The sequence below is a fragment of the Poecilia reticulata genome, chromosome 5, assembly GCF_904066995.2.
Source record: "Poecilia reticulata chromosome 5, P_reticulata-male-v2, whole genome shotgun sequence".
Lineage (NCBI taxonomy): Eukaryota > Metazoa > Chordata > Actinopteri > Cyprinodontiformes > Poeciliidae > Poecilia > Poecilia reticulata.
The window spans coordinates 12,640,681-12,655,476 of NC_088834.1; the positions used below are offsets into that span (position 1 = coordinate 12,640,681).

General features: G+C 38.7%; 1 protein-coding gene across 1 annotated transcript in view; it reads left to right on the top strand.

The window, feature by feature from the left end:
• Window positions 1-14,796, top strand: part of foxj3 (forkhead box J3) — a 111,578-nt gene that overhangs the window by 36,664 nt on the left and 60,118 nt on the right. The window contains exon 2 of the mRNA XM_008408620.3: window positions 5,178-5,671. Coding sequence (XP_008406842.1) covers window positions 5,351-5,671 — 321 coding nt within the window. The 5' untranslated portion in view covers window positions 5,178-5,350. The remainder of the gene's footprint in view (window positions 1-5,177; window positions 5,672-14,796) is intronic.

Consider the following 14,796-nt stretch of genomic DNA (forward strand, 5'->3'; position numbering starts at 1 on the left):
CGCCTGATGATCACTCACGGTACACTAGTGTGCTGAAACTGCATTTCACAGTGGTTGAAATGCAGTTTGGAAGCTGAGATACCTTTTAGCATTTATACTTGACCGTCTATTGGGTGGCATTTCCAATCCAGGAGCTCCACTTATTTTTCTTGGTGCTGATTAACTCTCAAGAGGAATAACTTTTAGATGTTAGCTTCTGTGGTAATGCTAAGATGGTTTCCACTGTGTGCGTTAATGTACAATAAGTTATTTTTGGTGTTTAAACTATTAAAATAGGAGTTTTTATAACCGCTGTATTCACAGATTTAACTTTTCACAGGCAGCTGGGTGTCCACTGTGTCAGTGTGAATTAATGCAGTAGAGGTACTTTTTCTTCAAACAGAAAACAAGATTGATAAACTGCTGCAAAATGAAACCACAGACTGAACTTCCTCAAAGTGATTCCATATATTCTGTCAGGAACAGGACCGTCTCAGTCGGACTCTCACGTTGTCTTACAACAGGGAATTACAAACTGCATTCTGTGACTTCATTGGGTATTAAACTCAGTGACACTTTGAGAAAGGTCATGTGTGTAAAATTAGACAGAGTATGTAAATATGGGATATTTTTAACGGTACACACCAGAAACCAAATGCCCGGCTTTTAAGTGAACACACTAAAGGGAAAATATGCAAAACCAATGTGGATGTTTTGAAATGTGATGAGGGGACAGTCAAAACGCTAATTCATCTCAACATCCTTGTTCATTTCTAGCACAATATTTTTATTTGTTGTCTTTTTGTGTGTGCGCCCTCCGAATATTCCCGTTTTTATCCAGTATGGCTCAACAAGCTGTTTTAATGTTTTGCCAACTTGAAGCTGCAGCCAAAAGAAGCCTCTTCAGTCCGATTTTTGCAAACACAAAATTGGTTTGAAAGCTTAACATTTGAAACATGGTGATAAACACAACAATGCACCATCCAATTTACCTCTGCTCAGATGAATGTCTTCTACATGCCATCCCAATTTCAGCCCTCCAGATTAAAACTTTACTCTTTTCAAACAGAAACATCACTTTAAAACTAGTCTAAACATGAAGTAAATGGTAAACCGCCTTTCTTGTTAAAATGTTTCTGATGAATTTTGGCTCTGATCATAAGGGAATGATTTTAGACCAGTTACTTTTGCAATAAATGATCTCCTGCCGTCAAATTTGGTATTTCCCGTCTTTGAATTTTGTCTAGTTTTGCAGAAACGCCTTCATCTTATCCTCCGCTCGTCCGCACTAATGGAGGATCTTGAATTGGCTGCCGGGCCCTTGCAGCCCCCTGCTGTGAAACATCAGCTGAAAAGTATTAACATAAACAGTTTCTGTTCGAATGCTGCCAGAGGAGTTTGTTCAGTTTGGGAGTTCCTCATGATTCCTGTTGTTGCTTATTGCTACAAAAAGTTGCAGAATCTTCTTTTATATTTTTGTTTTCTGAAGCACTTTGCGTTTGTTATACATATATATATATATATATATATATATATATATATATATATATATAAGATTTAATATACTTAAGCCACATTTTGGATGTGTGATAAAAATGTACTATTATAGTTCAATTATTATTTATGAAAAGATACATTTGGTTTTTGTGGCCATTTTTTACCCTACTGCTTGAACTCTGGCTGCATTTCTACCAAATGTGATTCTGACCAACAGCTGCATTTTGACTTAGATGGAGCTTATTCAAAGGAAATCATGAGATAATATGTTGACTTTAATGACATTACAGATAATTTCATTTCATTCCTGTAATGCTAGCATTAGGGCTCCTACAGTCTGGAAAGGTCTGGCATTTCCTTCGACTATTTTTCATTTCTGGGAAAACACGAAAAATACAAAACTAAAGATAAAAAAAAATGTTCTGCTGTTTTTTTCTCCCTTAATTTTAAATTGACTTGTATTTAAATATTATTCAGCTTTGAATTGTCAAATCAAACCCAGATTTTTAACACTTTATTTTGTTATTTGATCTACTGTCCAAATACATACTAATTGAAAAATCAAAGAAACATTTTATTTTTTAAATTTCAAACCAAATTCAGCTTGAACTGGACCTTAGACTAAGTGTTATTAAAATACCAAACTGCTAACAAAGCACTGCCATAATTTGGAAATTTTACAGACAAAATAAAAAAAGGTCTAAGTTCACAAGATGAGCCTTTCACAAATTACTCTCAGAAATATCCATAATATCCAAAATGTTATGGAAAAGCAGAATAAAGTCTAGATATTTGAGTCTGTAAATAAAAGTTTGAAATGATAAATATGTGGAAACCCTGTGAAGCTGAACCACAGATAATACAGAAGGTCTTGGAAAAGAAGTAGGTTTGATTGAATACATGCAAAACCAGAATTTATTCATTCTTTTGGCAGTAAATGCATTTTTAATACCCTTTGCTGCTTTGATTATATTGTGTAGTATTTCTGTAGTTTTTATGATATCCGCTGTGCTATGTAACCATGCCAACAAGTAAGTTGTTTACATGATGTGGCTCTGGTTAAAGTTTTCTAGAGATCTAAAAAATATTTATAGTCATTTTACAAAATTAAAAGAGAACATGAAGGGAAGAAGGGCAACGGTCATCAAGGAGGAAGTTTAAATGTCAGGACATGTGGAAATGGGGATTTGAGAATATGCAGGAAAACAAATTGAACATCTCAGAGCTCCTCTACTCACCTTTCACATTATATCTGCAGGCTGAGCCCTCAGACAGACAGAGCGGCAGGAGTAAAGGTGGAGGGGATTGTCATGCTTGCTAAAAACAGCCGCTACAAACCTGGACAAGTTGCTAAGAATGATCCCTCTAATCCCTGAATAATAAACTGTTAGCTGAAAGTCTTTGTTCCCGTTGTCATCGAGCATAGCTCCGCCTGCGTTACCTGCCAGCTCTGCACGTGATGTCATCCCCGGAGCTGTTACCAGGCTAACATAACACAACACTGCAGCGACTTCGGGATGCGCTTAGAAATATTCAGCCGCTCCTTGGTTCACACAGAGAACCCGGCTTTTTTGACGGCTGATTTTTATTTTATGGAATTTTATTTAATCAGTTTCAGCTTTATTTGAAACGACATGACTTCCTTTCTGGGATTTCTAAAAGTATGATTAACGTCAAAAGTAGAGCTGCAGCATATTGGAAAGAAACTGACAAAACAAAGACATTTTTGTAATCCTGCAATATGAAAAAAACAATACATGAATTTTCACCATCTGATCTGAATAGCGCCTTCGATTATGCTATTGGCAAGATGTTGGCAATTAACCAGCAGGTTTACTCTTGTTAGACCTGCGTGATATTAAAATATCCTGCACTGACAATAATATTGGTAAATAATATGATGACTAAAGCAGTTGCCATATATGCCTATTTCCTGTCCTTATCTGAGTTTACAGCTTTCTGTGACCTTTAGCATTTTGGGCGACGTCATTAGTGTTCAGTGTGAACATCTGCTGCCCTGAGACTCTGTCCAACTTGCTCAATATTACCTTAGCATGAAACATGCAGGTTCAAAACACTTGGAATATATTCACCGACAGTTACTGCGCTCCAAAAACTCCTTTAGGACTGAAGGGATTAACTGGGATTAAAGGATGAATCGGGATTAATCGATTATTGAAATAATCGCCAGCTAATGTAGTAATTGACTAATCGTAAACTGGAGTATACAGACTCAAAAAAGCCATTTGCTGAAAGAACAGCAGACTCAGAGCAGTAATTACGTTGAAATGTACAGAAAATATCCACATTTTGGTCTTAAAATGAAAAAACTTTGATCTGTAAATATATTCTACCCTGAACTCGAGCAGAATAGTTTTAGCTTCACCTGGTTCTGATTCTGTAAAAAAAAAAAAATTCTATTTAGCACCTTTTGTTATTCAAAAGATCTATATTAATCAGTTAATCCAAGTAATCAACAGATCAGCCATACCTTATATTGATGTTCAGTCAAGCAGAAAGGTCTGAGCTTTTTTCCTTAAGCTGCAGAGCTATCCTCAAGCATTCACTAAAGGAATGCTGTTTTATGCAATAAGATTTTAATGTATTTCTAATATAAAAATCTACAGAATGAGACTTTTAAAAAAAAAAATCTGCATAGTCGATTATTAAACTAATTGTTAGCTGCAGCCATACACTGATTTGCAACGTGAATGTTGCACACACTGATTGGAATCGTAATATATTTTGAAGTCCAAGTGAAGTCATGAAATCTTGGGGTAGCTTGTTAGGCCTGCATGTCACTGAAAGATGCATGATTTAACCAATGAGGTGGCCTCAAGTCTCCTGCTATTCAGAGCCAAACGGCACACACTCAGACTTGAAAATGCTGAAGCTGCCACACACCAACAAACGCACACTTGTGAGCATATTTAGTCAAGAGAAGCAAAAAAATATCCCACAACAAAGTGGGGATTCCTCACCCTCCCGAATGTTCCCGCCAGACCCCTCTCCAACAGACTGCAGTGTCATCCCGCCCAGTTTCTCTTTTTCTTTTTTTTTTTTTACCCCTACATTCCTGTGTTTATAACTTTTGGCCTTTCTACACGGATCATCTATTTAAAGAGCGGCATGGCGGTGTGCCGAGAGAGACAGCGAGACAGGTTGTTGCTGGCTGGTTTCTGCGCAACATGGCTTACACACGCACGCACGCACACACACACACACGCATAGTGGAGGACAGTTTGCAAGATGACTCTAGTTGGCTTGTTTACGACAGAAGCTCCGTTTGGAGGAGGCGGGCGGTTAGGCGAGCAGCAGGGATAAAAATGTAGAAGGGGTTTACTACCCTCGAGAGAGTCGGAATTCCTCCTGAGCCGTTCCCCCATTTGGCTGGCAGTTGTGAAAACAATTGCTTGGCATTTACTCTCTCTGTGCAGATGGAGTCCCAGCTATGAGTCAGCTTTGAGAGCAGCAAGTGGTGGAGAAAGTGGTGGGCTTGTGATCTCTAGCGTGCAGAATATGAGGATACTTCATAAAGGCGGTTGGGTGATGTTGTGGAAACTGCGAAGGAGCTTTTCTTGTGTTTTTCGTCTGCTGCTGTGTGGCAGATGAACGGTTTCTTTCTCTCTGCTGTAATGTACTCCATGAAATAAACCTTTGGTTAATAAAAACACGTCTCTCTCTCCTCTTTGTTTCTCCAGGGACGCACAGAAGACGCTATGCTGACGTCCTGAGCTATCCTCATTTCATCTCTCTTCCTCGTCAGTTCCAACACTTGGACTGTTTTCACCAACGTTAACCACTTCCTCCGGCTTTTTTTTTTTTTTTTTTTTTTAATTTACCCCCGTTCCCTTCTGCCCAGCCTGCCGTCACCATGACGTCGGAGCTGGAGAGCAGCCTGACCTCCATGGACTGGCTCCCTCAGCTGACCATGCAGGCGGCCATCCGCAAGACGGACGCCCAGAATGCCCACGGGCCCGGCATGGGCAAGAAGAGCACCTTACTGGATCACACCACCACGCTGGATCAGGAGGAGGTGCAGCAGCACAAGGACGGCAAGCCTCCGTACAGCTACGCCAGCCTCATCACGTTCGCCATCAACAGCTCGCCAAAGAAGAAGATGACGCTGAGCGAGATCTACCAGTGGATCTGTGATAACTTCCCCTACTACAGGGAGGCAGGCAGCGGCTGGAAGGTAAGGAACAAGAAACGGGCATGAAATATCGACCTTTTCTGTCGGAAAGAGCTTGATCTGTTTTGTGAAGAAAGATGGAGAAAACTTTCCATATCTACATGTCCAAAGCTGGTCCTCTAATAGACTTGCATGGAGTTTCTACAATGTGTTCAATACCAGAGGCCACAAATGCACATCTTACTTTCTTTTTTTTTTTTTTTTTTTTTTTTTTACTCATGAAAAAAATTAAAACAATGCCACAGTTTCCTCCTGCCCAGAATGCTCTACACATTGATTTAATCACGACATCATGGGGTCTGAATACTTTTGCTTGGTCTTGATCAACAAGCAAACAGCCACAGAAGTTTTTATGCAATAAAATGTTGCTCTTGTTTCAAGAGGACACCGAAGGGTAAAAGCATAAATGAATGATCTTAATATTTGTTGCTGTCTCGTGCTTTTTGCTGTTTTTACTGTTGTTCACAGATGAAATATCGACCTTTTTGTTTGTGTTAGGAGATATTTTGTTTTTCTTAACCTGTGGAAGTTATTTCTGGGACCTGCATTTTGCTGAAACCGATGTTGCCCGACTCAAATCATTGCTTTTTGGGTGCGGGAGCATCTTAAACAAAGTGTAGTTCCTCTGGTAATCACCATTGTCACATCCTAGGAAGCTTAGAGGAAAAAAAGGAAAAAACTGAGTGTGCCAAATCACACTAAGTGCCTCACTCCTCTGAATGAAAAACACTGCAGCCCTGAGAGAACCATATGAAGTGTAAAACCCTGGATTAATATTCAGACAAGTGGCCCCTATCTGTGCGAACACAGACTAAATAGCCCATTCATGGGTGGTATTATTCATTGCAGATGCTTTGATAGGAGAAGGCCATTATGCAGAAGGAGAAAGCCAGTGCTGTGTCATCATCTCAAGGAGCCCATGATATACCGAGATGAAGCTATGCTGATTGCCTTTTAAAGGCCCCAGATGGAAATTGATATTAGAATGAGTTTTCCAATCAGTCGACGTTTATTGGAAATAGAATCTTAGGCACTGCTTTATTGCAGTCAGACAAGATGTATGAAACCCATTTCCTTGGGCGACAAGATCTGGTGTGTGTGTGTGCGTGTGTGTGCGTGTGTGTGTTTGTGTGTGTTCGCATGTGAATGAATGTAGGTGAGGCAGAGATGAGAAAGCATGTGTTGTTATAGATGGATTGATTTGAGCTTTTGTGAAAATGCACGTTGTAAGGAAATTAATTGTTTCATTTTGCAGCCGTTGTTTCCTCTTTTGCCTTCATCATTACTTATTTAGTTGTCAGTAACCCGGCGGCGTACGTGCAGTCTTGATTTGAGTTGCAGCCATTTTCACCCAACACTGATTTCAGCTCTGTGCTTTGTGTGCCACCCACCTTTGTGTGCAGTGGCTTGTTACATTCAGTGCTAAATGGTTTTCTGTAGACCTTGGCTTTAGGGTTGCAGTGTTACATTCAACTGTTGTTGTTGGACAAATCCAGGTGCAAAGCGCGTATGACCTTTATTGATCAAACTTTACAAATAAATGTACTTTTTATCAAGATCGCAGCCTCGATAGTCTGGACAATAGTGTGCTCTTCAAAGTATTCAGGTTATTATTCAGAGGATAAAATATAAAACTTAGACTTACTTGTCATTGCACAAATACACAACAGTGAATTTGGCCACAAAATATCGTTGCTTGGCTACCGGAGTACACATAAAAAAATGCTGAAAAACTATACAAGTGCGATTATAAATACATATAGATATTTAAAAGTGTTACTGGTGGAGGTAAGAAAAGAATATGTATATTTATGTCGCTAAATATGCAGGTTTTCTATGGGGTTCAGTGCAGTGGACTTTTTCAGAACTGTAACTAAGCATTTTCAGACAGCCTTAGTAATGGAGTTGTGCAATCTGATTACTTTTGACACGTATAACATACCACAAAGTTATTCGTGAATACAGTTATATATTTTAGAGTTTACTAGTTTCAGAATTGGTGTACTGGTAGATCACTTGTTGATTATTAATCAATAATGGGCACGTAACTTGTCATTAGCATGAGCTCATAAATTCAGACTTCATGCAGAAGTAAGGATGCACAGGAGAAAATCCCAATCAGCAGATAAGACCTCAAAGAAAACCAAAACCTGGCCATTAAAGGCGCTATCGTTACTCATCATTCTTTGCAACCTTCTGCAACAAAATGAGTGACTAAATTTCCTGTTTGCTAGGCAACATAGCCACTACATTTAGCTCTGAGCTAGCTACTGATTTCACAGGAAAGTTTCAGACAACAGCAAACATGGCAACAGTGGAGGAAATCAAGTTAATGTGTATTCTTAGAAAACCATAACTAGTCAGTACAGTAGACTGAGAGGTCGAGACGGTCAGCCATTTCCATCTTCATTGCTTTCGCTGATTGAACCTGAGCTAAAATCTTGGGGGCGCCACACTGCCCCCATGATTATTTGTGGTTTTGCGCCGTTTGGTGTCCTGTTTAAGCTGCAGATTTTTACACTGTGGGAAGGATTTTTGCAAACATATCTTGAATACCGCAACTTTAGCAGCTGCTTTGTCATGTTTAATATGTTTAAGGTGATTTTTTTTTTTTTTTTTTTTTGCATTTAAAATGCAATTGACTGGGATCGACATACACTCTTGACTGGTTGACGTTTGGGGTCTCCATCATTGCATTCCTACCCACATATGTATAAAGTCAGAAGCAGTGGATATCCTTTGCATAGTTGGGTGTATAAATAAAAAAAAAAAAGAGCTGACGTAACTGGAATAAGGTTGTTCTTTTTGTAAAAGTGTAAGTCACAAAATTAGTCAGTGGCGGTGCAGTTTGACGCTCCTCCAGTGCTTTCAAGTTTAGTTATGGCTTGCACAGATCGTCAGATTCTAGCCTACACATGGGTTGCAAATGTAGAAATGCCCCGCACATTAAAAGTGTGAAAAACCACATCACTCTAACCAGGATGCTGTACAGCTCAGGAAACTGAAAGAGCGGTAAGGAGATGCGCTCATAGGCTCTAACCTGCGTCAGACTTTTTTTTTCTTTTTTCTTCTTAATTCTTGTTAATGGCGTATTTTCCCTGTCAGTTATTCTGAGAAATCAAGCAAGTAAAGCCATGTGTTTAAAATATGAATTACTCTCAACACACAAGATGTTTGAATGGAATCTATTATTAGATGTTTTATCCTCGAGGCCTTTGAATGGACTCCAATAGCCTTAAGTTTTGTTTTTACTCCTTTTAAGCACTAAGATACATTCCTCTCCAAATCATCTGGAAATTACTTTTGCACAGCTGTAAAAGGTTTATGACATCATAACTTTCACAGCACCAAAATAATGTGCTATTCTGCAGCATGCATGCTGTATTAGCATTCTCCTTGCAGCTTTTCCCTGATATTACTCCACCGATAGCCTGACTGAGTATGCATGTTAGTGTGTGTAATTAGTTGAAAGCGAGCATGCCAGGATGGGGTGAATGTAGGTCGGATGTAGTCATCGCTCTTCTGTTCCCCTGGAGATGCCATTCGCAGCAATTTGAGACTCTGCACACACACACACACACACACACACACACACACACACACACACACACACACACACACACACACACACACACACACACACACACACACACAGAGACATGCGTCAGTTCTGTATGATAATGCAAGCTGTGCCTGTGAGATGAGACCTGGCTAATCTGGACACCAGCAACCCATTTAATCTTCTCAACACAACTCCATTAGCCTCCGCTTTTAAGAAATATCAATAAGTGCCGTCAATAAAAACATATAATTCATCAAGGTCAAAAATGTGAACAGTGTTTTGTTTTTTGTTGTTTTTTTTTTTTTCTTCAAGAGCGAGGAATATGCGCCCGGCATGTATGAGCAAGCAATTAGTGGCTGATTTTCCTCACACCCTCTGCAGCTCTCGGAGGCGCCTTTGACTGATGTTTTGCAAGTTTGTCTGAGCAGCCTCGTGCGTGATTCAGCTCATACGCTGCAGCTTCCTTCATGTGAGGCACGTTGTTTCTGAAAATCTGCCAGATTGCTTTAGTACTTCACATGCAAGGATTTCTAAATGCTTGTTACCAAAAGGAGCATCTGCTTGCAGCCATTTCCTGTAATGCAATATGGAAGGAGCGCTTTGTCACAATAAATATTTGTAGCTCTGTCTTTTCAACTTCAAAGCTATTACATGCAATGGAAGCTGACCCAGAAAACTACTGAGATTAATTTTTAATCTCAGGAGCAGTCTCCAGCACAGGGTCAGAAAACTATGTATTCATTCATATCAGTATGTCTTAACAAAAAAAAAAAAAAAAAAATCAGTAAATGATGTACTTTAATTTGCATTCTGGAATTTCTTTTTTGATGCAATTCCAATTGAGTAAAATATACCAAAAAAAAAAATAATAATAATTAAGTCTCGGTATGAATTGAGTAAACGGATTAAGTGTTGCCTAAAGTTTCCAAATGAGTTGTCAGAAGTTTCAAATCTGGTCTTTGTCATTGTGAACGTAATCTTGCGTGTCAGAAATGGTTAATCAGCACTTGAGCTACACCTGGTAATGGGGCAAATGTTGCATAAAGGCTCTGCAAGTGAGGGGGATCCACCGATACTCTAACTGCAGCAGCATGCTTTATGGAGGGTAATATGGCAAAAAAAAACTAAATGGATTTTATTCAGATGATTTCAGTGTTTTTTACGGTCACTGAAGCTTAATTGTGTGTTGTTTTTTCTTTTTAATAATTGTTCACAAATCCATATTTGAACCCTTTACTTGGTTAAAAATAGCTTAATGTACTTAATTTGAGAGCCACATTTTTAACAAGAAGCCACATGAATTCATATTCTGGATCTAAAACAAGAAATTCAGTGATTTTATATTTCTTAAAAAATAAAAATAAATTAAAAAACCCAGTCCTGCTCAAATCTCCAGCTCTGTTTTTTTTTTTTTTTTAACTGTCTAAAAATGTGAAATGCCAAAGTAAAAAAAGAGAAAAAAGTGACCGTATATGTGATTTCTTTTCTGGTGAATTTCCTACCAGTGCAGAAATGAGATAAAATAAATAAATAAAATAAAATAAAAAAATCCTCTCTGAAATGTTGACCTCCGCACTCATCTGAAACCTTCCCTCGGCTCCTCGTGGGCTCTCTTCAGGTAGAGTGTGTAAATTCCCCTCTGCATTTCTTCCAGGTGAAGAATGCCAAATCAAATCTAAAGCAATTCTCAACTGGTCTGAAAATGCTTGAAATGTTTGCTGTTGAACTTGAACCGTTGAGGAGATTTTTGCTGCTGGCATGACTTCATTATATTTTTTTTCTCTCTCTTCTGCACCTGTGTACAAGAGAAGAAAATTAGTTGGATGAGAAACTAGGTTGCCGTTGATTGCTCAACAAACTCTGAATCCCGCTCTGCTTTTTCCACTGAAGGTCCTCAGCGCTTGCATGATCTTGATAACTGGGAAGTCTGCAAGTAGTTGGGCGTGCAGATACAGGGCACAGAGCTGTCTTCTGCATTGGTCCTGGACTTCACTTTGATCTCATTATAAAATGCAAATACGCAGTACCCTAAACAGATCAAAGGTTCAACTTCCTATTGGATCTGAGGCTTAATAATGGTAGCCTGAGGCAGCGCTCTATTTTTCTAAAAAGTGATTTTTGGGTAGCCACTGGTCCTCCAGGACATTATTTACTCTGGAGATAATGTTCCAGCTTCTGACTGGTGGCTTGCCAGGGCTCAGAAAATCCTTGCTGCATTTGCTTATTTGAATAAGATTGGGAAGGTATGAGCATTTGTACCTTCTGCCTCTATCTCCCACCTCAAGCTCAGGTTTGCAGCCTAAAATCTAAAAGTGTAAAATTACTTCAGTGCTCATGCTGACTCTGATACGTCTGTCTGCTCCGTTAGCCAGGATCATCATTACGCTGTAAAGCTTGCATTTAAATTTTAAGGACTTACTCATGTGGATTTTTTATTTTTTTTTTCAAAGCATGAGTAGAGACACATTTTGGGGAAATGTTTTACTTTCTAGCTTCCACACCCAAAAATTATCCGTGTTTTCCTGCAAATGTATCTCTATGTTGGAAAATCACTGAATGAATTCAGAAACAAAAATCTTTCTGAACTGCATGCTGCATAAAATATAAGTTGTCATTTCTTGTGAAATGTTTAGTGAGGTATTTTTAGTATGTTTAATCAGTTTTTTTTCTCTGTAATTATCTTTGGAAAAAAGATGACATTTTGCTATTGTGCTAATTTTGGCACATTTACAGGACCGTAAATCATGGGAATTTTGATTTATGGGCTCTGTTGTAGTCAAATAAAACCACACATTACACTGCAAAACACAAAATCTTACCACGTATTCTTTGCTTAGTTTGTTGTACAAATAAGAAATAAAAAAAACAACAACTTAGAAGTAACTTGTAGAAAGATACCGGCTTGTTTTAAGTCTATAATTCCCTAAGATTCACTGGCAGATTATTTCACTTGCAAAAATACTTTTTTCATATAAGTGAAAAATATCTGCCAGTGGAACTAGTATTCTTTGACAAATGTATAGAAATTATTGGCTTACAACAAGCTTTGACATAATCTTGCTGAAAAGTTATCTGGAAGTTTGTTTTGGCTCATTTCTTATTTGCACAAAAACTAGAAAAAAATACTTTATTTTGTTTTTGCAGTGTAGTTAAATCCAGTACTCACCATGGTGATGCATTTAAATTGTTTTTTTTCCCCGATTGTCATAGCTAATAAAAACCCTGCATTCAGTTTTCCAGTTAGGTTAAACCAATAATAAAAAAGCTAACTGCTCGTGTGTTGTCAGTACTCTGCTGTGGTTCTGTCTGCAGGTTCTTTCAGCCTGCAGCTGAGGCGTTAGGTTCAGGTTGCTCTAATAGCGTCCTGAAGCTTGTCTGCATCGTTGGCTCTGGTGTCTCTCGTCCTTCTCTTGACTCGGCTCCATAAATTCTCCGAAGGGTTTAGGTCGGGTCAAGTTGCTGGCCAGACTAAATCATGCACATTAAACCAGGTATTTTACTTTTTTGCAGTGTAAGCCGCTGCCATGTGCTGCTGGAAAATGAAATTGGTGTCTCCATAAAGCTTGTTAGCACCGGGAAGCATGAAGGGCTCTGAAATTTCCTGGTAGATGCCCGCTTTGACTCTGGATTTAATGAAACGCAGTAACCCAACATCTGAAACAACACGTCCCCTAAATTATCAGTGGAGCTTTAAGGAAGGTTAATTTCAAATTTCTTCCAGATTTTTTCACCTTGAATTTTAAATTGAATACTAAACAAACTTTAAACTAAATCAAAGACTTTGGAGTAGTTGTCTTAGTTCAGGGTGTAATCAAGGTGAGGGACGCACAGATCCACTTTTCTCACTTTCGATATCTGTGATTTAGTATTAGCAGATAACGATCCATTAAAGAAAAATGGCACCAAATCGACTTAAAATGTTTCTCTTTTTTTTTTAAACAGACATAAATGTACTGAATTACAAATTGATACAAGTCTGCACCTGTACAGCACATTTAAATGCACCTATAGATTCACAAGCTGGCCAAACGGTGCAGTTAGGAATAGAACAGCCAATATAAATTAAACGGTAAAGAAACTGACAAAAACAATAGGTTGACTAATTTGGTCAAACATGCAAAAACAAACATTTCAAATGGTTCAGAAAGTATAATTGGGAATTATAAGTATAATGTAAAATAAATTAAAAAGCATAATGGTGCTCAGAGCACAAAGCATAGAATTAAATTGAATAGATCTGATCTTAAGGATTGGCCACATTGCCACAGAAAGCCAATCTTGATTTTTTTAATATTTTATTTTTTTCTCCAGTATCAGGGCTGATGAGGACAGATATTATCGGATCGGTGCATCTCTAGTCGGGTTTCTGCTGTTTCTGTCATGGCTTAAGGAACGTGACGGCTGCAGCGCACTGACAGCCACAGTCCATGTCTTATCAATCTACTCTAAACTCTTAAATCAGCTTTGCTTATAAAATGGATGAAAAAGTCCTAGTTTCATTGGCAGATAAATTACCTTGAAAAATATATTTAGTGAAATAAATCTGCCAATGGAACTAAAACTTTTTCATCAATATCAAGGAACTTTTTACTTAAAACAAGCTCCCATTTCTTGCTAAAAGCTTGCTTGTAAGTTAGTTTTATCTTATTTCGAGTGTATATCTTAAGTGCAAATATCTTAATATTTGCACTTGAAACTAGACCAAAAATACTTGGTAAGATGTTGTTTGTGCAGCGTATGTCTGCTGCTTGTTCAGCTTTTCTACCACAGATATTCCTTCCACTCATCTTCTCATACATGAACACAGTCACCTTCTTCAGCAGTCTGTTTGTGGCGTGCCTTCGCTGCGAAGGGTGTCGGTGATTTTCTACTGGAGTCAGCAGTCTTCCAAACGCTTCTGGCACAACTTCAACAACTCTGAAGGTGAATGGAGAGAAACAAAGATCTGTTGAGGTGAAGACTCACCAAACTGACTTTATTAACAGACCAACACATTTCAGCTTGTTGACCCAGCAGCTGAAACTTGTTGGTCTGTGAAGAAAGTTGGTTTTTCTCAGTGTTTGAAGTGTTGCAGCCTCACCAAGTCTGCAGTCTTTCCTGTGACATAACATTCCTGCATAAAAAATACTTTATTTAGTCTTGCGTAGTAATATAGTTTTATGAGATGCTAAATTTTAGGTTTTCAGGAACTGTAAAATCCAGAGGAAACGACCCTTAAGCTACATCCCTCTCTAAGTAGTGAAGCTTCACTTCTTGAATTGCATTGCTACAGTTAATTAGCTTCTAATTTATGGACATTCACCTGCACATTCACCTTGGATGAAAGTTTCAGCCTGCGTTTCAAGCTCTCAAAGCTGTATTTTTTGTTGTCTCAGCCTGAAAAAGTGTCTGCTTGTTGGCCCGGCACAGACTTTTTTATTATTTATTTTTCAGTTTGTGGGAGAGGTAGTGATTCACTCGGCAGCTCGCTTGATCCCGCTGTGAGGCGGGTTCCCGTGTCAGGAAGCTCCAGCCTGGCCACCCGCCCACCAGCCTCACCTTGCACCGCCTACTGGCACCCCACCGC